Raw genomic sequence first — 26930 nt, 5'->3', positions numbered from 1 at the left:
CATATATGTGTGTAAGCACCTCTTTCATTGTATTCTTATAAACCATGTGCAACGAAACAATATTACTACTTTCATTTCCAAAATATATTAATATATACCCCAGCTTTTTATCTGTGTATGATATTGTTAATGTATCACTCTTCACCACAATCACTCAATATTGAAAACTCTACATCTGTCAAATAGTGTTCAATGCCTAACTTTTTAATAAAAAGTTTTCTTACTTTTTTGAACTTAATATAATTGCTTAGCCAATTAATTACATTAATTGAATCACATGTATCTTATATAGTTGAATCTTTTTTTTATTTTTCTTAAATATACTGCAAATATCTCTGTGACAAATAAATTTCTTGGTCATCTTCACTTTTGTATCTTACCTGGAAATTTTCTTCAAAACGAGTGTTCAATAAATATTTATTCCAGGTGAAATGAAAATTAATACAAAATCGAATATAGAAGTTCTAAGAGTACTTTTTCCAACAATTTGCAAAAGGAATTTTGCAATTTGTCAAGATATTTGTAAATTAAATTTTTTGCTAAATGTTAATCTATGATTTTTATTAAATCAACCTCTAAGATAATAGTCAAGGGTCAAAATTGATTTATTTTGTTAAACAGAAAACATGTAAAGCTATAAAAGTTCAATTTCTGGTAAGTAACAGTTTGCTATTATCAGATTTTTCCTTAGCTCTGTATTTATTTTTACCTGCTTATTTGTTTAAATATTTAGTATTTAAGTTTTCTTAAGTAACCAGAAATAATGAAAAACTACCTTTTTGAAATATCATAATAAATGTTACACCCTGAGAAAACCCAAAATCTTAATTTTACAATATTTTGGAGAGTTTTTTAAGAGATAGCAACTTTACTAAACATATTTCTAGCAAACTAACGAGCTATGGCACTAGGGCTGTCTATACATGGCAAACAAATAAACTGTGAAATAACTAAATCAGTCCATCTGACTCCTGTAGTCATTTTTAGTACTCATTCTTGGTAAACAGAATTATATAACTTATATGTTGCTAATGGCATGAGATAAGCCTTACCATCAACATTCAACATGTATTTTACCAATGGCACAACCCATTATGCCCATTATGTGATATTTACATTGATGTGGGCTGATAGTCTAGTGCAAGCAAAATGAAAATATTTAAAACAATTTGAAATCAACTGGTAGAAAATAAATGCATGCGTGCATTTTCAAAGTTTTAGATAGGCTCCATCTATATTATGTAAAAATAACCAAATATTGTGATAAATTACATCAAATAGTCTGAGTTTTCAGTCATCTCCATGATTATTCATCTCTATTTCAGAAGTTTCATTATTCATGCAGTCAGAATATGTTGAAAGAGTTATAAATATTTGCAGTATATAGACTCAGATATTTTTCTGATAGTTTAAAAGCACATAATTCAAAATTTAATATACTAAATTATCTACTGTTTTGATTGAATATTATAAGTAAGTATTTTAATTTTTTCTTTAACTGAGTAAATTTGTTTGATTTCTTTGTTTGTTCTTCAAGGGCTTCAAGTGCTTCTCCCAGACTATCTTCAGGAACGTTTTGTACAAGCAGCTTTGAGCTACATTGCTTGCAATTCAGAGGGAGAGTTTATCTGCAAGGAAAATGACTGCTGGTGTCACTGTGGTCCCAAATTTCCAGAATGCAATTGCCCCTCCATGGATATTCAAGCCATGGAAGAGAATCTTCTTCGAATAACTGAAACCTGGAAAGCCTACAACAGTGACTTTGAGGAATCAGGTAAGACATGTATTTTAACACTTTTAAATATTGACAAAAATATATTGAAATGGCTAATTTGTCATTTTGCCACAAACTATTACATAGTTGGAAAGATTTTCACTTTTTTATTCTTTCAAATGGTCATTTTCATTGCTTTTATTACTGGTTACCAACTGGTGCTTTGTGTATCGCTATGTACTATTGGCATTAGAGTTTAGCCCGATTCTAAGTTGATGTATTAGTGACTTAATAAATAAAGTTCTTGCTTTTCTCCGTACAAGAATTTTTAAGTTATCATCTGATACCTCTGGGGTCTTTCACTACTTTTCTAGTGGCTGCTGTTTCTCTTGTGCAGCAAAATGAAGACAACGTTTGTTCCAAACCTTCTTCAACATAATTCTCATTAGTACTTATTTTCACTTTACTTATTTTTATAATGAAATTATCTAAATTTTAATTTTATAGTGTTGTGTGAGTTGTGTTATGATTGTTTTATTTTTACTTAGTTAAAGCATACATATAGAATTTACTATCTTTACCATTTTAAACACACATAATAAGTACATTTATATTCTTTTTTTTCCCCTTCATTTTCTCCCAACCCCCACTACCCTTCCTGACCTCTGGAAACCACCATTCTACTCTCTATCTTCACGAAATCTACTTTGTTTAGCTTCCACATATCAGTGGGAACATGTGGGTTAGAACATTTGCCTTTCTGTGATTGACTTATTTCACTTAATATAAGTGCCTCTTGTTCCATCCATGTTGTTGCAAATGACAAGATTTCATTCTATTTTATGGTTGAATAATATTCCATTGTGTATATGTACCACATTCTCTTAATCTGTTCATCCACTGATGGGCAGTTAAATTGAATCCGTATTTTGGTTATTGGGAATAGTACTGCAATAAATAAGGGAGTGCAGTTATATGTTCAATATTCTGATTTCCTTTATTTTGGATATATATTCAATAGTAAGATTAATAATATGGTAGTTCTACCTTAGGTTTTTGAGCAAACTCCATAGAGTTGTCCTTAGTGGCTCTACTAATTTATATTTCTACCAATAGTGCAGGAGGGTTCCCCTTTCTCTACATCCTCACCAGCACCTGTTATTGTCTGTCTTTTAATACAGCCCATTTTAAATTGGGTGAGATGATAGCTCATTGTAGTTTTGACTTGCATTTATCCGATAATTAGTGATGTTGAGCATTATTTCATGTACCTATTTGCCATCTTTATGTTTTCTTATGAGAAATGTGTATTCAGATATTCTGCCTATTTTTCAATTGGATTATTAGTTTTTGTTTTTCTAATTTTGTTTTAGTTATTGAATTATTTGAGCTCCTTATACATTCTGGTTATTAATCCCTGGACAGATGAATGGTTTGCAAATATTTCCTCCCATTCTGTGGGTTATCTCTTCACTTTGCTGATTGTTTACTGTACAGGGGCTTTTTGGCTTGATATAATTCCATTTGTCTGTTTTTTTGCTTCAGTTGCCTGTAATGTTGAGGTTTTACAAGCAAACAAAGAAAAATTTGCCCAGACCAATGTCCTATAGTGTTTCCTAAATAATTTTTTACTTTTATATTTTTAAGTTTTAGATTTAAGTCTATAATTTATTCTTATTTGATTTTTGTGTATGGTGAGAGATAGGGGTATAGATTTTTTTCTGCATAAAATTATCCAGTTTTTCCAGCAATAGTTATTTAAAAGATTTTCTTTTTCCCAATGTATGTGTAGTCTTTGTCAAAGTTGAGTTGGCTGTAAATGTGTGGATATTTATCTGGGTTCTATTCTATTCCATTCGTCTATGTGTCTGCTTTTATCCCAGTACTATGCTGTTTTGATTGCTATAGCTTTGTAGTAAATTTTGAAGTCAGATGGTGTAATAATTCTAGCTTTGTTCTTTTTTGTTCATGGTTACTTTAGTTATTTGGGTATCTTTTGTTGTTCTGCATGTATTTTAGATTATTTTTTTCTATTTCTGTGAAGAATGTCACTGTTTTAATGGGGATTGTGCTGAATCTATAAACTACTTTGGTAGTATTGTCATTTTAACAACATTAATTATTCCAGTCCACATGTATGAAATATCTTTACATTATATGTGTGTTTTCTTGTACTTTTTTCATAAGAATTTCATAGTTTTTCTTATACAGATCTTTCCATTATTTGGCTTGATTGCTTTGAGGTGTTTTATATAGTTGTAGCCACAGTAAATGAGGTTGCTTTCTTGTTTTTTCAGATTATTTGTTGATTTCTGTAGTTTATTTTATATCCTGAAACTTTACTGAATGTTTTTGTCAGTTTTAACATTGTTTTTATTCAGTATTTTTTCTAGGTATGAAATTATGTTATCTACAAACAAGGCTAATTTGACTTTTTCTTTCTAATTTTTATGCTTTTTATTTATTTATTTTCCCTACTTGTTCTGGAGAGGACTCCCCATGTCATGTTAAATAAAAGTGGTGAAAGTAAGCATTCTTATCTTATTCCAGTACTTAAAGAAAAAGTCTTTCTCAAAAGAAAAGATTATTTTTCTCATTCAGCAAAGTGTTAACTGTGGGTTTGTCATATACAGCCTTCAAAATTTTGAGGTGTATTCTCTCTGTACCCATTTTAATGAGAGTTTTTATCATGAAGTGTTGTTCAATTTTATCAAGTGCTTTTTTGGCATCTATTGAAATAATGATATGGTTTTTGTTCTTGATTCTGCTAATGTGATGTATCATGTTTGTTGATTTGCATGTGTTGAACCATCTTTGCATCCCTGGGATGAATTTCGCTTGATCATGTTAATGTGTTGTTGAAATTGGTTTGCTAGTATTTTGTTGATGATCTTCGCATCTCTGCTCATCAGTGATATTGACCTGTAGTGTTCTTATTGCTTTCTTGTCATGTTTTTGTCTGGTTTTAGTATCAGGGTAATGCTGACCTCATATAATGAGTTTGGAATATTACCTTCCTTCCAAATTTTTGGAGAGTTTGGGTAGAACTGATATTGGTTCTTTAAATTTTGGTAGAGTTAGCAGTGAAGTCATTGATCCTGAGCTTCATTTTGGTGGAAGACTTTGTATTATCTCTTTGATCGCCATACTGATTATTGGTTTGTTATTATTATTATTTTTTATTTCTTCATGGTTCAATCTTGGTAAGTTGTATATGTTCAGGAATTTATTCATTTCTTCCAAGTTTTCCAATTTGTTGGCATGTAGTTGTTCACCATAGTCTCTAACAATTCTTTGTGCTTCTGGGTTCTCAGTTGTTGGGTCTCCTTTTCCATTTCTGATTTTATTTAATTAGGCATTTCTCTTTTTTTTTCTTAGACAAAGGATTTGTCAATTTTGATTAGCTTTTCAAAAACCCAACTTTTTCTATCATTGATCTTATGTATTTTTCTAGTATAAATTTCATTTATTTCCCTTTTTCATTTCTAATTTTATTTATTTGCCTTTTATTCCTTTATTCTTAACCTGGCTAAAAGTTTGTTAATATCTTTTCAAATATCCAACTTTTCCTTTTGTTGATCTTATGTATTTTTTTAGTCTCAATTTTATTCATATCTGCTGTGAATTTTATTATTTACTTTGTTAATTTGGGATTTGGTTTATTTTTGCTTTTCTAGTTCGTTGAGGTACATTGTTAGGTTATTTGAAGTCTTTATACTTTTAATTTAGGCATTTATTACTATAAATGTCCTTCTTGATACAGATGTTATTGTGTATCAGAAGTTTCGGTTTGTTGTATTTTTGTTTTCATTTGTTTTTTGTTTGTTTGTTTTAAATTTCCTTCTTATTTTTTTTTAATTGACCCATTAGCTGTCTAGTAGGATGTGTAATTTCTATGTGTTTGTGTATTTTCCAAGGTTCCTCTTGTTTTCAACTTGTGGTTTTTATTCCATTGTGGTCAGAAAAGTTACTTGATAAGATTTTTATTTTTTAATTTATTCAGACTTTTTTGTTGCTTAAGATATGACCTATTCTGAAGAATGTTCCATGCACTGAAGAAAAGAATATATATTCTGCAGCAGTTGGGTGAAATGTTTTGTTAATGTCATTTAGGGCCTATTAGATCTAGTGCATAGTTTAACTGTGCTCTTTCTTTGTTGATTTTCTGTCGAATGATATGGTCATTACTGATACTAGGGTGTTTAAATTCCACTGCTGTTATTTTATTTTAGTCTTATGTATATTTTTAGCTCTCTTAATGTGTGCTTTATATACTTATAGGAAACTCTGTTGTTGGGCATAAAAATATTGATAATTGTTATATTTTCTTGCTGAATTGACCCCTTTATCATTTTATATTGATTTCCTATGTCTTTTTAAATCTTAGATTTTTAATCTATTTTGTCTGATACAGGTATAGCTACTCCTGCTCTTTTGTTTTCCAGTTGCATCGAGTATATTTTTCTACCCCTTCACTTTCAGTCTATGTGTGTCTTTCTAGGTTAAGTGGATTTTTTGAAGGCAACATATAGTTGGGTCTTACTTTTTTATTCATTCAGCCACTGTATACATTATAATTGAGGAAGTGAGACCATTTACATTCAGTGTTATTATTGATAAATAAGTGCACACTACTACCATTTTGTAGCTTGTTTTCTGGTTGGTTTCAGTCTCTTCCTCTCTTCTTACTTTCTTTGTGATTAAGTGATTTTCTTTGGTAGTGTGTTTTAATTTGTTACTTTTCATTTCCATGAATTTATCTCAAGTTACGAGGCTTACAAAAATCGTCTCATAGGTATAACAAGTTGTGCTAAAGAGATGACAACTTACCTTGGATAACAAACATAAGAACAGAAACAAAGGCAAAAAGCACACAAAAAATTTTACACTTTAACTCCACTCACCCACATGTTTACTTTTAGTTGTCTTAGTTTACTTTTTGTTTTTTGTTTGTTTTTGAGATGGAGTCTTACTCTGTCGCCCAGGCTCGAGTGCACTGGCGCGATCTCAGTTCACTGCAACCTCTGCCTCCTGGGCAGAGAATCAAGCGATTCTCTTGCTTCAGCCACCCAAGCAGTTGGGATTACAGGCATCCACCACCACGCCTGACTAATATTTGTGTTTTTAGTAGAGACAGGGTTTCACTATGTTGGCCAGACTGGTCTCAAATTCCTCCGTTTACAGATTTTTTATGCTATCTCTTAAAAAGTTGCTATAGCTATTATTGTTTTTGATAGACTTTACTTTTGGGCTTCATATAAGGTTATGGGAGAATTGCATACCAAAATTAAAGTGACAGAATATTCTGAGTTTGTCCTTTTACTTAATTTTGCCAGTGGGATTTATGACTTGAAAGCTTTTTTTGGGGGGGCATATTTGTATGCTTTTACTTTCAGATTGAAGAACTTCCTTTATCATTTCTTGTAAGATGAATCTGGTTCTGGTAAATTTCCTCCGTTTTTGTTTCTTTGGGAAATAGTTTATCTCTCCATGTTTTAAGTATGACTTTGCCTAATACAATATTTTTTAGTTGCATTTTTCTTCTCTTTGAACACATTGAAAATGCCATTGAGAAGTTTGTTGCCAGACAAATCTAAGCTCCTTTTATGTCTTTTATGTTATTTGCTTCTTTTTTTTTTTTTTTTTTTTTAATTATACCTTAAGTTCTGGGTTACATGTGTGGAACCTGTAGTTTTGTTACTTATGTATACATATGCCATAGTGGTTTGCTACACCCATCAACCCATCACCAACATTAGGTATTTCTCCTGATGTTAACCCTCCCCTACGCCCCCAACCCCGCGACAGGCCCCAGTGTGTGATGTTCCCCTCTCTGTGTCCATGTGTTCTCATTGTTCAACTCACACTTATGATTGAGAACATGCAGTGGTTGGCTTTCTGATCTTATGATAGTTAGCTGAGAATGATGGTTTTCAGCTTCACCCATGTCCTTGTAAAGGACATGAACTCATCCTTTTTGCTTCTTTTCTCTTGCTACTTTTAGGATCCTCTCTTTTTCATTGATCTTTGGGAGTTTGATTATTACATGCCTTGGAGGTAGTCTTATTGGGATGGAATCTGACTAGTATTCCCAGATCTTTCTATACCTGAATATTTCTCAAGCTTTGGAAAGTTTTTCAATATTTATTTAACTACAATTTCTACTCCTTGATCTTGCTCAGGTCACTTTTGAATATCAATAATTCTTCAATTTGGTCTTTTGAGGTAATTTTCTGTGTCATATAGGTGGTCTTTGTTCCTTTTCATGTTATTTCATTTGTTTGTTTTCCTCTGACTGTGTATTTCCTTTTTTTTTTTTTTTTTCAGAGTCTCACTCTGTCACCCAGGCTGGATGCAGTGGTGCGATCTTGGCTCACTGCAACCTCCACCTCCCAGGCTCAAGCTCTCCTGCCTCAGCTTCCTGAGTAGCTGGGACTACGGGCATCTGCCACCACATCTAGCTAATTTTTGTATTTTTAGTAGAGACAGGGATTCACCATGTTGGCCAGGATGATCTTCATCTCTTGACTTCATGGTCCACCCGCCTTGGCCTCCCAAAGTGCTGGGTTTACAGGCGTGAGCCATCATGCCCGGCCCTGACTGCGTATTTTCAAATAGTCTTTTCGCTCACTGATTCTTTTATCTGCTTGGTCCATTTTGCTGTTGAGACCCTCTAATGAATTACTCAGTTCAGGAAATGTATTTCTCTATTCCATGATTTCTGTTTGATTTTTTATTATTTTAATATCTTTGTTAAATTTCTCTAATAAATTTCAGAATTGCTTTTCTGTGTTGTCTTGGAGATCACTGGGTTTCCTGAAAACTGCTATTTTGAATTATTGGCCAGAGAGCTCACAAATCAGCATCTTGTTTAGGTCAGTCACTCAATTTTTGTTCTGTGTTTTTAAAGAGGTCATGGTTTCCTGTTTGCTGTTGTTTCTCATAAGTAAATGTCTGTGAATTGCATTGGAGGATTGATTATTAATTCTAGTTTTATCTGTCCAATTTGTTTCGTTTATAGTTAAATATATTTGCTCCTTGATTCTTTGCTGCTAGATCATTGCTTTATTTTTAGCTCTTAATTATGCCTGAAGCCCCATTTGCATTGCCGTTGTAAATATTGAGAGCTCTGGCTGTCCTGAATGGGGTTGGTCCCAAAGGGTTTATCCCAACACTGTGTGAAGGAGACAAAACATGTTCCAGACAATTAAAAAAAACACAATGATGGCTTCAACAAATTATTTTGTTGTTGTTGTTGTTGGAAATTACACAAATTACACAATGAAAGGGTAAATAGATTTGGGAAGAGTTAGTAAATGTAGGCTCCCTTAAGATGTATTTGATCAAAATAGAGCATTAAAAAAACTAAAATAATGGAAGAAGAGATTGGTGAATAGAAGGGACTAGGAAGGGGAGGGGAAGTATGAAGAGGTGACCATCAAATGTTACAAAGTTTCAGTTAGACAGAAGAAATAGGTTTTGAGATCTATAGCGTAACACGTTGACTATTGTTAATAAAAATATATGTCTCAAAATTGCTAACAGAATATATTTCTAATACATTTCAAATATCCTCACCATAAAAATAAGTATTTGAAGTGGTAGATATGTTAATTAGCTTGAATTAATCATTCTTCATTATATACGTATATAATAACATTCAGTTTTACCTCATAAATATGTACAATTATAATTCTTCAAATTACAATAAAATACACATCAATTAAAAATGATTTTAAAATCATGGTATATTTACACAATGGAGTTGTATAAAGCTTGAAAGAATGGACTAGCCAAAATATGAATAAATCTCTGAAATATCACATTGAACAAAGAAGCCAGACTTAAAGACACACATATGATTCCATTTATATTAAGTATAAAACAAGCAAAGCTTACCTGTACTAACAGATCAGGGCAATGATGCCTTTGTCTAAGCAAGGGCTGATGTGATAGATGAGAGTCTGAGAGGCTTTTTTGGTATGAAAAATTTATTATTTCTTTATCTACAGTCTGACTATATGGTGTATATAGTTTTTGAAAATTCTGAGTTATATGCTTACAATATATATATTTTTCTGTATTCATGTAATTTAATAAAATAAAAAATAAACACTTTGGCAACTAAATAATCTGAAGGACATAATGACAGAATAATTGAATAGATTAATATTTCCAAAGTTCACTACATGTTATATGTTTAAATTTGTAGTGAATTGGTAAATATTTGATCTGGAGCATTCATTGACCAGAGATTTTGAAGTACTGATTAGAAGCCAGTCCTAACAAAAGTCAGACTTTTTAATCTTATCTCACATTTGGACTGTTCATCTTAGGTTTATAACCAAAGGCTCTTGCCATAGTGATTCAGTTATGTCAATATTGGGAAAACACTGATCTACAGAATAAATCTATTTTCTGATATAGTATCCCTAAAACTATTTCTAATATTGAAAATTACAACATTGAATTATTTGCTGTTATCAGTGGTCGAATGTATTTAGCTGATTCATATTTCACTTGAAAAGTTGCCCTACTTTGCTGTAAACTTAATGATTCATCACAGAAAAATATTTATATTATTTTTAATTTAAGTATATAGATAGTTAAATAATGAACTCAAACTTTTATTCATAAATTATATCTTCAGTAAAACCACATTCACTTTTCTTGGAACTAAACAATTGGTAAAATACTATATTTGTATTGGACTCCTTTTAAAACTAGTAAGATATACAAAAGAGCACATGTAATAGTTTTGAGAAAAGTTTTTGGTTGAGAGAAACTTTCTTTTTTCTTTTTTTCTTTTTTCTTTTTTTTTTTTGCCTCATAGAGATAAACAAAATGTAAGAAGTAATTTGGCAGCTATTACATGGGGAAAATAATTCTAAAATATTCTCACCACTCACAGGCTCTTATAAGTTGATGGTCTTTATTCTAAGTACCATGATTGTAAGGAAATGCACCAGCTTATTTCATTTCCCTGATGGTTGGGAAAGCAGCAGAATTATGTGCAAGTGCACTATTTACATGTTTCTGCTGGGAATTCTTGACTTTTAGGTGCAAGACTTACTAATTCGTCTATTCTTATCTACATGCTTGAAATTCAAATGCTGTTATACTTTGCATAGACAATAGAAATTGGAGTAGAGTTTTAGGTTACTTTCAAAAGCTGATTCAATGTAATGCGAAAAATTAAACAAATGCAAGTAAATAACATATCTGAAAGTTATTTTTATTAAAACAGAAAAAAAAATCAATTTATGTTTTCTATTTTATTAAAAGAGAATATTCATTTGAATTTAAGAAATCTCCCTTAAACGTCAGCAGCAGCATGGAGTGTGTCAGAATGCATACCACAACAATATAGAATGCTAATAACTAATACCATACAAAAAGAAGAAAGGAATTTGAATATTTAATTAGGTCAAGATAACCTGTTTGTAAATGACTTTCTATTGTGTATGTTTCCTATTTTCACCGAGTATAAAATTCAATCAGTAGATAGGATTAGCACAGAATGATAAGCCATTTTTATATTTGATTATATTTGATTCATTTTGTTCTGTAATGGTGAAGTCCTGCAAAACACACCTGTTACAGCCGGCAAATAAAAGTGTCAGGGAATTTTAAAATAGAAGTATTTATCTTTTCATGTCTTGCAACCTGAGAAAATTCCTCACTCTAATAACAATATTTGTTGAAATCCATTTATTCTCTACCTTTACATTTTCAGAAAATAAATTGATATTGTGTAATAAGAAATATTGGCGACATATACATAATAATTACAATAAAAGATAGTATAGAATAAATATATATATAAATATAGAGGCAGAAAAAAATGAAACAAACAAAAACCTCACAATTGTAGTAACCACATAAAAACCAATTTATGTGTTACACTTAATTAGACAAAGATCGCAATTTTGTTGGACGTTACTTAACCAATGTCTACCCAGATGTGGATCAAGGATTCAAACTTAATGAGAAAGCTGGAAATACAAATTTGCATGCATATTTTAATGACTAAAACCAAAAGACTTATGCAAACAGTTACCAAAATTGCCGGAAAAAATGAATAACTACTACATATGTAAAAATACATTATCTTTTCCAAATAACTTTCCGAGTTATCCCCAGTTTTTTTGCATAAATAAAAAACTTCATTACTTAAGTTATAATTATGAAATATAGCAATATTCCTGCAATTAATAATCCTAAGGAAAAGTAAAGAGATTGGTCTATATAAATAACAGATATTTTACAAATGTTTTGGCATGGCATTTTTACTCTTTGGAAAAAATGTGTTACCACTTGGTGTATAGAATATCTAAGGTGTATTGTATGCTGTCAACATATGTTTTTATCAGCATCATGTCCTATTAAATGTAGAGACATTTATTTGATGATCTGAGAATGACAGTTGGCGGCCATCTTGTATTGGCAGTCATCTAGGTGTAACTGTTACAGAACACTATCTATTTTGACACTTCATCTGAAAATAGATAAACTTTCTAATGTTACAAAGTCAAAAAAATTGAATACTGCAGTATTGCAAAGATTGGGTTAGCTAGATTTACAAACTGTTTTACAAGAAAAAATACATTTTTTTATTTTATGTAGATTATTAATTTTCTTTATCAAAAATAGTTTTTCTCTCAGATGATATTTGACCATCAGTTTATGGAAAGAGGACATTTTCCAGGGAAATAAGTATATCCAAATAAAATATTTCAATTTTAACTAAGATAATACTTTACATGTTGTAATCGTTAATAAAATCTACTGTCTGTTTGCATAGTGTTCATTCTCCTTCTTTGCCAGTAAAGTATTCCAGATTTTTTTGGAAGTAAAACCTACATTTAATTTTTATTATTGCACAAAGTATGGGATTGAGCTTGTATTGATATCCAGAATTGCTCTCTGATTAATGCACGACAATCGCAATAATCTATTTCCCTGTCTACGAAGATCTGTTCAAGATACATAAAAATTCAGGCCAATGAGACCCAGAAATTTATTTCGTTAGGGGTATTTGGGGAAGACGCAAGATTTCTTTTCTTCACAATAGCTACATGTAGTGCTATTATCTTTTCTTCTTAAATGGAAAAGAAGAATATACTTATAAAAGTATTAGAGAGCTTTCTTGCATTTGTAAGAATTGTAAGACATTCAAGATAGAAAAATGTTTCTTTGGCTATGTCAGCGAGTTGTTGAATCACACCAGCTTCAAGTTTACCTTGCCTCTAGGGTTTCAATTACATTAGATGATAAATGTCCTTCACTGTTAAGTCAATTTGAGATGGTCTGTCACTCAGGACAGGCTAGGTAATCCTGCAGTAGTAAAGAATTCTCCAAATCTGTGAGTTATAGCATGAGTTATAGCATTAACTTCTTCCTAATTTGTTCCTTGCAAGTTTGCTATGGGTTTTGCTATGTTTTCTTCCAGAACTCAGGCTGACAGCAACCCCTAAAGGCAAAAGTGATCATGAAGGCAAAAGGAAAAAAACCCACAAGGAATGCATACACTAAGTCTTAAAGTTTCAACTACAAACATGATATAGGACACACCTGCTAGGATTCCATTGGCCAAAACAAATAACTCATAGTTAATTCAAGGAGGGCTTTTATCCCTGAAAGAAAACCTGAAAATATGTGAGAAGTTCCAGTGACTCTACAGTGCCCTGTTCTAATCACAAGATACTCAGTTTACTTCTTGTCCCAGAGGCAGGACGCTTCACCTCATCCCCAAGAGAAACGGAACAATAGTCACATGAATAACTGGGTCCAGCACGATGAGTGAGGCTTGGCCACCTCCTCATCAAATCCAGATGTAGTTTCTTTTGCTATCAAGACATGATCCAAAAGCAAGTTATTTATGCCAGAAATATTATATACCAAGTGAGAATTTCTCAGCATAACTATAATAAGCACTTCCAGTCAGAGGAAAGAAAACAGGACACACAAAACAAACTCAAGCTGGAGTAGTTCTAAAATTTTGAAGGCCTGAACCTGAAGGTGGGGAATGCTCTTTGAAGATTCCTCAGTTTTTATTTCTGAGATTAGCTCTCTTGTCTACTGTTTTTCATGGACTCAAGCTCCAACCTATGAGTGATCCTTTCTATCCCATTATCCTCCTTAGCCACATAGGAGATGAGAATTGGAGAATATGCCTGGGGGATAGCTCTCTCAGGTTGCTTTCTACCCAACTGGGACTCATACATTTTAAATTTTAAACTTCATATTTTTTTTCGGTTTTTTTGGCAGTATAACTCATGTAAAAATTAACTGATCTTTTGACAGAGTTCAGTCAGTTTATGTCAATAGCCACACCCACAGTCTTTCCTAAATATGTTTCCCTTATTTGCTTTTTATTCACCCTATTCCTCCCTCCTTTCTCTCATTTCAATTGCACAATTTTATTAGAATTTTACTTGGGCTTTGGTATTCAATGGAGAGTCTTTTCTGGGTGCCACAACTGTTATTGGACATTGTCCCTAATGTCCCACAAATTAATTTATTAATGGTCATGGCAAGGGGCATGAAAGCCAACCACGTACAATCCTTGCTATGAGACTGAATTTTAATTGGCCATTGTAACTCAATTCGTTATTTTATTACTGGGAGTTGAGAAGCAGTTACTTCTTTCAACTCTACCTGATTCATAGTCTCTCAATTCTCTTGTATTCATGCTGTCAAACTCAGCAATTATTTCTAAGTTTGAGGTCGTATGTCAGACAAGAAATGGAGGTGGTTCCACAGAAGCACACAATGAAATATTATCTTTGGATGAGGACATTGCAGTTCATTTTGCTCATATCACTGGTCTATTGTGTATTGGTTGTGAAATCTTCTCTATGTATTCTCACCCCAGGATGGGGGCTCACGATGCAGCCATTATCTGGAGCTATGTATCACCATGACAGAGTGTAATATGTTGCCATACTTTGGCATGAACAGTTACCAGCTAAAGAACTAGCAGTCTCTTTTTCTGACGTCTGAGTCTGTTGGGTATACACTATGCTTTCCTAGTTACAGGTAACAGTTTCCCAGCTATTTCCTCATGGCCCAACATGGATTGTCATCATTCCCATTTCAGCCTCTTCTAAGGGGTACTTGACACCTTCATGATCCACTGAATCCATGCCACAACTGTAGAGTTTTGCTTTTCTTAACACTCTCCCTCCCCTCCTTTCCTGGGTCCAATTTCTATATAAGTTAAAATCAATTTTCAATAATAAACAACCCTAAAATCTTAAAATGATATAAGCAAATATCATTTCTAGCTCACATTACATGTCCACCATGGGTTAACTGGAGTCTCTTCTCAGCATTGACTTCACTCCTGGACTCAGGTTGATGGAAACATCACTATCTTGAATGATTTAGTTATAGAGGCAGTGGGAAAGCATACAGATAATCATCACTGGCTGTTATGCGATGTGTGCCTCGCTAATTCACATTACTTATGATCACATTTTATGGCCAAGGCTAATTTCAAAGGAAACAGAGAAATTGCACTTTAAATAGCCTGGAGGAGAAGATGATTCAGAGTATTTGCAAACAGCTAGAATGTCAGCCACAGTTGACTTTTCAGATACAAGAAACTGAAAACATCATAATCTGTATCATCTGTTCATATAATCTCAGATGAGGATATATAAGTTTTCCTCTTGCTCTCTGATGTTTTCCAGTCTTCTATACTTGCAGGAAAATGAGATGTATCTGTAGTTGAAGTGACCTTTGATTCATTCAATCCAGGGTACTCATCACTTTTTCCAAACCAAATAGCTGAAAATAAGATAAACTGAGCTTTACTAGAAGGAAGTATTGTGATCATTAGAAAGTCATTTAATCTCTTAAAATTTTGGCTACTTCATTGGTCATTCAGTAACTATTATTAGACTTGATGAACTGGATATAAAAGTCTAATTCAAAATTAACAATCATATACTATTGCCTTCTCATGAGTAAAGGTTTTTGATAATCATAATGCTTGTATTTATAACATAGCTATTTTAAAGGATTGGTAGTTGGAATATAAAAGTAAAGGAAAAGAACAAGCTTTTTGTAATAACAGTCTCAATCTTGATTTACATGATATCAATATGTTTTTAATTTATCATGACGATATGCTCATTGCACTGTACTGTAATTTGTAGATATCTCCAGTACCAGGGAGGGTATTTATCCCCAAGATTGTTATGCAAAACCAGTTTGATTTCTGCTGCTAATTGTTTTGATTGGTCAGTCTTTCCATTATGACTTATCAATGCCTGACTATACCATGTTTAAAATATTATGAATATCACCTTTGTCACTACCAAATTTTGCTCTGTACTTCAATTAATTTTTAACATCATCTGACATAGATGGTTATGGAGTGTCAAACAGGTGTTTTATGTAATGATTTATGATTTGGATCTCATATGTCTTTATGCCAAGTGCCCTCTACCTGTTCCAATTGGCCTGATGTTTTTCTATGTTTAGATCAGTGCCATCATTCCAAATATCAGAAAAGAGTTTGACGTTTTTTGAGGGAAGAGAACAACATATTTCTTTCCATTGTTATATAAAAGCTATTGAGATGTGCTTTATATAGAAAATACATTACATATCATATTATATCCTGATTGAGTGATGAATGAGATAACAAAATATATGTGTGTCTAGACATTGTCCATGCATTTGATTTGATTTACTTTATTAAGTGTCTCTAAGAATGTCATAGTAATTGTAATCCTATTCACCTTTTCAATAGGCATAGTCTAAAGATCAATTTTAAAACACAGAAATACTACCTGTATTACCCAGGGTTCTCTAGAGGGACAGAACTAATAGGATATACGTATATATTAAAGGAAGGTTTTTTGTTTGTTTGTTTGTTTGCTTACTTGCTTGTTTTTGAGACGGAGTCTTACTCTGTCACCCAGGATGGAGTGCAGTGGCATGATCTCAGAGCACTGCAGTCTTCACCTCTTAAAGGGAGTTTTTTAAGAAGAATTGACTCACACGATCACAAGGTAAAGTCCCACAAGAGGCTGTCTGCAAGTTGAGGAGCTAGGAAAGCAATGGTGGATCAGTTTGAGTCCAAAAACCTCAAAAGTAGGGAAGCTGACAGTGTAGCCTTCAGTGTGTGGCCAAAGGTCTGAGAGTCCCTGGCAAATCACTGGTATAAATCCAAGAGTCCAAAAGCTGAAGAACTTGGAGTCTAATATTTGAGGGCAGAAAGCACCCAGCACAGGAGAAAGATGGAGGCTGGAAGACTCAGCAAGCCTAGTCCTTCCACATTCCTCTGCCTGCTTTATTCTAGCCATGCAGGGCAGCTGATTAGATGTTGCCCACCCAGATTGAGGGTGGGTCTGTCTCTCCCAGTCCACTGAGTCAAATGGTAATCCCCTTTAGCAACACCCTCACAGACATACCCAGGAACAAAACTGCCAATCAAGTTGACACTCAGTATTAACCATCACACTAACTCACTGTTACTTTAAATTTTTATACAGGTATTTTGAGAGTTTTTTGTTTTGTATTATTCTTTGTCATTCAGATATGAAGAAGAGCATGAATGACTGCCCTGTTGTAGTCCTCATAATAAGATGATAGAATATATATTTATACCTGAACACACAAATTATTTTTCTATTGGTTTCAATTTATTTATTACAAAGGATTGTCTCTCAATATAAATGTGCCTGTTTGTCTCATATAGTCTGTATTTATTTGAATTCAATTCACTCAAAGATTCAGTTTAATCTGAAAAACATTAAAGTATTTGATTCAATATCATAAAATCAAAATAAAAGATGACTTAGATAAAATTTTTGTTTGCTTTTCTCATACTGACACATGTCATAGTGAAGAGAGGTCAGTAAATAATACAATATATTCAGAGAATTTTTACTTGCTACTCTATTGTCAATTTTATAAAAATATATGTGATGACTTCACTAAATTGTGTATACTTTATGTTACCATTTGGATCATTTTGATAAAAATAGTTATTCACGTCAAACACAAACTCTCAGAAGCCATGACAAGGTTTATCAATACTGAGTACATTCATACCTTTTACAGTAACCTCATAATGGTCACATAGACTTTGTTAAAATCCTCTAATGTCATATACCCAGTAGTTTGTGTATTACCTCTTCCATGTCTATATAAATTTAATTTTTAAACAATATTATCTTATAATGACAAACTAACAAGTGGTTAAAGTACGAAGTATGTATTCATTTTCAAAGAAATGTACTATTTTTCAAACTTCATTTTTCTCCTAAAGCATACAAGTGAACTCTTCACGTATGTGCAGAGTTAATCTGTGATTTATATAAACTTCCTTGTCAATTATTGCACTGAAAAATAAAGACAGCAATATATAGAATTCTGACCTCAAGTTTTGGACGTGTGACTGAACTTTTGGATTTTAGACCACTAGAAATTAATTCAAAGTCAAGATATATTATGTGAAATATTTTCTATTTGATTATCAGATTTCTCAAAAGAGATATTTAAAGTGCAGAGCAAATATTTTAAGAATACCAAATGAAATTGGTACATAATACAAAGTTGTCATTCATGCTCTTCAGGAAATATTGCTGGTTCTCATTCTTACAGACACATAAGAAAGTCGACCTTCCAGCACACTTGAAGTTGGGTATGGCCTTGTGACTTGTTTTGATAAAGGAAGCTTGAGAAAAAACTATACGTATCACTGTCTAGAGGAAGGCTTTATAAAACTGGCAGGCACTATATGCTCAGTTTACTTCCTCTGCCAAAGCAACTGATGATGTTCTAGATGTTGAAAACTGACTGTTTGTGTTACTGAGATAGGAAAAAGGCAAGCAGAGTCACCCAGCCGACCCTAGGTAGATTATAACGTGAGTTGAAACCTAAAAATTTTTAGTTGTGGTTGAAATCAGAAAACCCTTTGGTTATGTTTGTTACTTTGGCAAAACTAGTCTATACTGAATTATGTATAAGAAGATTAAGCTTTCTCTTTCACTGTGAGTAAAACAGATTTTTGATTATAATTTATTTATTCAGTAAAACACTAGCATGAAAATTTAAGTTTGATTTTCTATAAAAAATCATGGTAAATATTTACTGTATTTTCCAACTGCATAATATAATGAGGTTAATGAAATTATAATGAACCGCTTATAATGGATCAAGTATAAAGGACATTTTAGGCATTATGCCATTTATTCTTTAAAGTAATCCTTCAAAGTGTTAATGTTATGATTGTATTTTTTTTTTTTTTTTTACTTAAAGATAAGTAACACGTGTTAAGTGACTTGTACAATAGATGCATTAAGTAATAAAGCCAGGATTTGAGGTCATACAAAAGTAGGTGGTTCTGGTTGGGCATGGTGGCTCACGCCTGTAATCCCAGCACTTTGGTAGGCCGAGGCGGTCAGATCACTTGAGGCCAGGAGTTAGAGAACAGCCTGGGCCACATGGTGAAATCCCGTCTCTACTAAAAATACGAAAATTAGCCGGGCGTGGTGGTGCTGTCTGTAGTCCCAGCCACTAGGGTGGGCAAGGATCAAGAAACACTTGAACCAGGAGGCAGAAGTTGTTGCAGTGAGCTGTGATTGTGCCACGGCACTCCAGCCTGGGTGACAGAGCAAGAGACTGTCTCAAAATAAATAAATAAATAAAGTACATGGTTCTCACACCATGTGGACCTCTTTAATAAAGTGCTATTATTACATGCTTTTTATATCTCTTATTATCTCTGCATGCATTAAGTAGTGGCATGTTCTGATCCAGAGGTTACAATTAATGCCTCCTGATAAAAGTAAATATATGTAGGCAATGCACAAAGACACATGATGTAATAGTATGTATTACAGGGCCGGGTACAGTGGCTCACACCTGTAATGCCAGCACTTTGGGCAGCTGTGTTGGGTGGATAGCTTGAGTCAAGGAGTTCAAGACCAGGGAAACATAGTGAGTCCCCTAGCCTTTACAGAAATAATAATAATAAAAAATAGCCAGGTGTAGTAGTGCTTACTTGTAGTCCTAGCTATTTGGAAGGCTAAGGTGTGAATATCCCTTGAACCTAGGAGATGGAGGTTACAGTGAGCTGCACTCCAGCTTGTGCGATGCAGCGAGACCCTGTCTCAAACAAACAACCCAATATGTATTAAACAACATGTATTACACATTTTACCTAGAGCGAGTTTAACTCCATACAAGACGCCTTCAGTCACAGTTAATGTTTGCTGTCGACTTCTTATCAATGCTGTGAGTTACTTTTAAGGATCATAATCTAGGCTGTAATACTAATTTTAACAATAACATGTCTGTATCTCTTCTAAAAATCAATTTGTTCATTATCATTATGTAATTCAATATTTATATGCATTTACAAATAGAAACTTTGTGAAGTGTAGCCACATGACTCAACAATTATTAAATCTGTTTGTAAAATATATATTTCTTTTTGTTTGAACAATGTGCTTTCCACCTCCTCCATTCTCTTCTAGTGACACCTATATAGCATGCATATAGCATGCACATAGCAACTGTTGTGAGGCTAAATGGCCTGTCACTGAGAGTCTCATTTAATTTTTGTTATCTTGCTAGTATGATCTTAACAGCTAGCTTTAAAGAAGAAATAACCCTGCTGTTGGCAAAAGTCAGTACTTCATTTAAGGAGTTGACAAAGTGCTAGTGGAAAGATCTCAGAGTTAATTGGCAGCAAAACAAATGTGTGGTGTTATGTCAGATTGTCAGGTAGTTGTGTTGTGTGAACTCTGAACAAGTATCAATCTAGAAAGGTTGACCAAATTTGTCACACTGGCTATGCAAGTTAACACAGAGAATAACAGGATAATTTTCCCCAAACACTATTGAAGCATGAAGTCTTGCCTCAACTGTTAAAACTGAAAGAAAATTTAGTGGTCAGCTTGTCAAATGTTGTACCTGATAAAGAATCCTCTCCTTTATACAATTTAGTATTGATTATTTAATGTCTGTTTCCAGTGACTAGGAGCTCAGTGTATCACAAAGTTGAAGAGTATAAGAAATAAAATCTCTACTATTAAGACCACTGTTATTTATTTTGAACTATTTTTTTTTTTATTTTCCACTTTTCTGCAAAAAATATAAAAAATAAAAATCCCAAACGTGATACCGTCTTGTGCTGAAATATTTATTCTTTCTCTCTGGAGGCTACTCCCTGTACTAGGTCAGCCTTCAGGTATTTGCATATAGCTATCTTTTTTTTTTTTTTTTCTTATTTACTTCTGTAAATTTAATATTCTCAGTCTCTTAGATTGTAAAGAAATATCCTAGAAATGAAAAGATTACTCTTTATTTCACAAAATTTCTAAACCCTTAACCATTTTTAATCTTTTAGGAATAATCTCAATTTGTCAGTGGAATTCAGAACTGAACAAAACCCAGTGTTAACAGATGTGGTTTTATTCATTTATTTTACATCCTTTATTCTGAGCACAATGCAATCTGTGATTCCTCTAACTTTCTGGCAAGAATGTCACACTGTTCATTAATATCGAGTTGTGAGGAACAATTCCTAAGTATTTTTTCATGAAAACTGCTCTTAAATAAGATTCCCTCTTTTTTTAATCATACACATACACACATTTTTTTCTAACTTAATGCTGCGCTTTACTTCTTAACAAGTCTTGAAATTTACATTTATGTTTCTACCATTGTCACACACCTTGAGCTTTTTTCAGATCCTCAATGTATTACAGATTGTTTTTCCTTATTGCTCATAGACATTTATTTATTTATTTATTTACTTATTTGCTTACTTACTTACTTAGCAGAAAAGAGCAAATAGAAACCTATCATATACCTTTATGAAAACCTGCCATAAACCACACAAATTCCCTGGAATTTGAAGAGTTCCATGTTTATTTTAACAATTTATATTCACCTCTATTCCTCTTCTTTCATATACCTAAACTAATATGCCATGCGGTCTGTGGTGTTGCATGTAAGTCATGTAGTAAAGCAGTGAACCCTAAGTTAGCCTTAATTCGGCAACAGTGTACTGGTAAGTGTGTTTTAGACAATGGATAGTTTGGCTCTAGACCATAGGTAAGGTTTCCACATAAGCTACAATGTAGTAGGATTTCTTTTTTAAGCCTGGTACCATTCCCCATTCTCCTGTTCTGCACTAGGTGATTATCTAATTGTAATTTGTCTTAACATAAAGTGTTCCTTTGGGGAAAAAAATAAACTCTCATAACATTTCTGCCTTACGTGTTATTTAAGCATGTGTGACTCATAATAGAGGCCCGTGGTACCACAATAGGGTTCATCTTTGTCACGGGTTTGGAAACAGAGGGTCAGGAAACAAAATGTTTGAGAGTTAAAGCGAGATAATGAAGAAAAGGACTATTTTTGTATTATTTTCTTAGCCTTTTGTATCATTTTCTTGTACCCTCATTTTATCATTTTCTTTTAGGCCTGGCCCTAAACATATTTGGAAGTATAGTAAGCAAGTATCTGAAATTTTCTTATACATTTTCTTAGAGTCATAAGTAACCAACAATCCAATTCTGACCCAATCATTTCTTTTCTCTAATGATGAGCATAGTCTGCTTCTGACCTGCTTAATGGACAGAATTTACCCAATTAATGCACCTTTTGCCCAACTGCCATAATTAGTCAGAGCAGGTTAGATAACTAATGACCTTAGGAACTCATGAGTTTTAAAACACGGAAACTTTATTCATCCTCTATACTGCATGGTGGGGGGAGGGTGCTGCAGGTCAACTGTTGTCTGCCTCCTACCCATCTGAGACCAAGGCTGACAGAACAAACTCTCACTTGAACATGGGAATATTTCCATGTGTGGCAGGCAGAAAAGAGAACCAAATTAACTGCATACTGGCTTGCGAAGGTTCTGCTCAGAAGTTGCATACATCGTCCAGGAAGTTTTTTGTTTGTTTGTTTGTTTCCAAAGGAAATGATATGCTGAATACAAAATTCAGTAGAGAGGAAATGTATTATTCCTCTCTTTAGAAGTATAACAAAGAAGGAACCAACAATGGATAAATATTCATTAGATCTATCACATTTCCTAGGAAAATTTTGATTCACTAAATTCAGCTGATCTCAGTATTTAAGAAAATAACTATATTGAACCATTTTATGCTTAATGTGTAATGATAGTTCTCAAACATTGTTACAATTATTATTTCAGACTCTGAAATCCTCTCATAGTATTACAATAGTTAATGTTAGAAAATATATTAGAGATTGAATAGTCTGCCCTATCCATCTGATATTTGAATTCCTCCTATATGATACTTGAAGCATTGATGGATGAGCTACTCTTGCTTTCTGCTAAAACACACAGACACATATATATATATATGATAAGTACATTTACAATGTGTCTCTTTTAAAAATATTGTGTTCCCTTTTCATCCCAACTCCTTCTCATATTCCTTTAGAGGGACGTATTTTAAAAACCCAATCCATTCCTGAATAAATATAGATTGCTCTTAATGAATTATATAGCCTTTAAAGTACTATGTCATCATATAATTGGGAGTTATAATTTCACCTCATATTGACAATAAAGTCTAAACGTCTTACTTACTCTTTGTGAAAGAGAATAATACAAAACTTTAACTGATAGAATTTTACATAAATCATCCTGGTACAGAATTGAAGAAGATTCAATGCAAGTCAAAATGATAACAAGTTTTCCATGGATTAAGCCCATTTGTAAAAATGACAGCTTCTTATGCCATGTTTATTATTACAATAACCTAAATGGAGCTCAAGTATAGGGGATCTGTTCATGCATTCTGTATTTGGTACGCTGTGCTGGGTAAAAGACCCTCATGGTTAATTAACCTTCTTCTGTATTAGGTCATTTTCATGCTGCTGATAAAGACTTACTTGAGATAGGGTAATTTACAAAAGAGAGGTTTAATTGGACCTACAGTTCTACATGGCTGGAGAGGCCTCACAATCATGGTGGAAGGCAAGGAGGAGCAAGTAACATCTTATATGAATGATGGCAGGGAAAACTAGACCTTTTGCAGAGAAACTCCCATTTTTTAAAACCATCAGATCTCATGAGACCCATTCACTATCACAGCAGCATGGGAAAGACCTGTCCCAATGATTCAATCATCTCCCATGAGGTCCCTCCCACAACACATAGGAATTATGGGAGCTACAACATGAGACTTGGGTGGGGACACAGAGCCAACCCATATCATTCCACTCCTCCCAAATCACATATCTTCACATTTTTAAACCCAATCATGCATTCCCAACAGTCCCCCAAAGTCTCAACTCATTTCAGTACTAACTCAAAAGTCCACAATCCAAAGTCTCATCTGAGACAAGGCAAGACCCTTCTGCCTATGATCCTGTGAAATCAAAAGCAAGTTAGTTACTTCCTAGATACAATGGGAGTACAGGTATTACATTAATAAAGCCATTTCAAATGGGAGAAATTGGCCAAAACAAAGTGGCTACAGGCTTCATGCAAGTCTGAAATCCAGTGAGGAAGTCAAATCTTAAAGCTCCAAAATAATCTCCTTTGACTCCATGTCTCTCATTCAGATTATGCTGATACAAGAGGAAGGTTTGCATGATTTGGGTAGCTCTGCACTGTGACTTGAAGAGTACAGCCTCCCTCCCACCTGCCTTCATGGGCTGGCATTGAGTATCTGCTACTTTTCCAGACATATGGTGCAAGCTGTCAGTGTATCTACCATTCTGAGGTCTGGAGGGCGGTGACCTCTTCTCACAACTCCATTAGGTGGTGCCTTGGTAGGGACTTTGTGGGGATGCTCTGACCCCACATTTCCCTTCTGCACTGTCCTAACGTAGACTCTCCATGAGGGCCCAACCCCTGCAGCAAACTTCTGCCTGGACGTCCAGTCATTTCCTTATATCTTCTGAAATCTAGGCAGAGGTTCCCAAACCCCAATTATTGACTTCTGTGCATTCACAGTCTGAAAATCATGGTAAAGCTACCAAAGCTTGATTGAGGCTTGCATCCTCTGAAGCCACATTCCGAGTTCTATGTTGGCCTCTTTCAACCATGGCTGGAACAGCTGGGACACAGGGCACCAAGTTCCTAGGCTACACACCACGTGGGATCTTGGGCCCAGCCCATGGAACCACTATTTTCCCCTAGGTTTCTGGGCCTGTGATAGGAGGGCCTTCCATAAGACCTATGTCATACCCTGGAGACATTTTCCATTTTCCCTCTTTTCTTGGTGATTAACATTTGGTTCTGTGCTACTTATACGAATTTCTGCAACCAACTTGAATTTATTCAGTTAAAATGGGATTTTCTTTTCTGTCATATAGTCAGGCAGCAAATTTTCCAAACCTTTATTTTTATTTTTATTTTTATTTTTTTTTTTTTGAGACAAAGTCTCACTCTGCCACCCAGACTGGAGTGCAGTGATACTATCGTGGCTCACTGCAAGCTCTGCCTCCCGAGCTAAATGCCATTCTCCTGCCTCAACCTCCCAAGTAGCTGGGACTACAGGAGCCTGTCAATGAGCCCAGCTATTTTTTTTTTTTTTGTATTTTTTAGTAGAGATGGGGTTTCACCATCTTAGCCAGATGATCTTGATCTCCTGACCTTGTGATCCACTCGCCTTGGCCACCCAAAATGCTGGGATTACAGACATGAGGCATTGTGCCTGGACAAATTTCCAAATTTTTATACTATGCTTTCCTAATAAAATTGAATGCCTTTAACAGCACTCAAATCACCTCTCAAATGCTGTGCTGATTAGAAATTTATTCTGCCAGATACTTTAAATCATCTCTCACAAGTTCAAAGTTTCACAAATCTCCAGGGCAGGGGCAAAATGCCACTAGTCTCTACTAAAACATAACAAAAGCTACCTTTGCTCCAATTCCTAACAAGTTCCTCATCTCCATCTGAGACCACCTCAGCATAGACCTTATTGTTCATATCACTGTCAGCATTTTTGTCAAAGCCATTCAACAAGTCTCTAGGAAGTTCCAAACTTTCCCACATTTTTCTGTCTTTTCCTGAGCCCTCCAAACTGTTCCAACCTCTGCCTGTTACCCAGTTCCAAAGTTGTTTCCACATTTTGGGGTATCTTTTCAGCAACACCTGACTCTACTGGTACCAATTTACTGTTTTAGTCCGTTTTCATACTGCTGATAAAGACATATTCAAGATTGGGCAATTTACAAAAGAAAGAGGCTTAATTGGACTTATAGTTCCACATGGCTTGGGAGGCCTCACAAACGTGGTAGAAGGCAAGGCAGAGCAAGTCACATCTTATGTGAATGGTGGCAGGCAAAAGAAGAGCTTGTGCTGAGAAACTCCTGTTTTTTAAAAACATCAGCTCTCCCGAGACTCATTCACTATCATGAGAACAGTATGGGAAAGATCCGTCACCATGGTTCAGTTATCTACTACCGGCTCCCTCCCACAACATATAGGAATTGTGGAAGCTACAAGATGAGAATTGGAAGGGGACACAGAGTCAAATCCTATCATCTTCCATCATCAGATGACTAATTGATCAAAATGTATATTTAGGATTTGGTAGTTATGTCTGTGGCTAAGCTGATATGTTTAATTTCTGAAGTCCTATATATAAAAATAAATGTTATATGAAATTCTATATTCCTAGGGAGGTTCTTTGACACCAGTCATCCATTTGTGCAGTCTGCTTTCTGTGAATAGAGAATAATATATGGTCTCTAAGATCTATTGGTTCATGTTCTATATGTTCTATTCCCATTCAAATTCTAAATTCATCTGAAGTCTAAAATTATCTCCAAGATGGAGCTAATAATAGTTTTTGTAGCCAGGCATAAGACAATGGACTTTGGCATAATTCACAAATTTAGTGGGGGCGGTTCCAAGAAGGCCGAATAGGAACAGCTCCAGGCTACAGCTCCCAGCGTGAACAACACAGAAGACGGGTTATTTCTGCATTTCTAACTGAGGTACCAGGTTCATCTCACTGGGGCGTGTTGGACAGTGGGTGCAGCCCACTGAGTGAGAGCCAAAGCAGTGCGAGGCATCACCTCACCGGGGAAGTGCAAGGGGTAAGGGAATTCCCTTTCCTAGCCAAGGGAAACCGTGACACAAAGCACCGGGAAAATCAGATCACTCTCAACCTAATACTGCACTTTTCCAAGGGTCTTAGCAAATGGCACACCAGGAGATTATATCCCGCACCTGGCTTGGAGGGTC

General features: G+C 34.2%; 1 protein-coding gene across 1 annotated transcript in view; it reads left to right on the top strand.

The window, feature by feature from the left end:
* The window catches only part of BRINP3 (bone morphogenetic protein/retinoic acid inducible neural-specific 3), a 462204-nt gene that overhangs the window by 299622 nt on the left and 135652 nt on the right, over positions 1 to 26930 (top strand). Inside the window, exon 6 of the mRNA XM_011995077.1 lies at positions 1538 to 1774. Coding sequence (XP_011850467.1) covers positions 1538 to 1774 — 237 coding nt within the window. The remainder of the gene's footprint in view (positions 1 to 1537; positions 1775 to 26930) is intronic.

This window comes from Mandrillus leucophaeus, unplaced genomic scaffold (assembly GCF_000951045.1).
Source record: "Mandrillus leucophaeus isolate KB7577 unplaced genomic scaffold, Mleu.le_1.0 Scaffold47, whole genome shotgun sequence".
Lineage (NCBI taxonomy): Eukaryota > Metazoa > Chordata > Mammalia > Primates > Cercopithecidae > Mandrillus > Mandrillus leucophaeus.
This window is presented reverse-complemented; position numbering and strand designations above follow the sequence as displayed.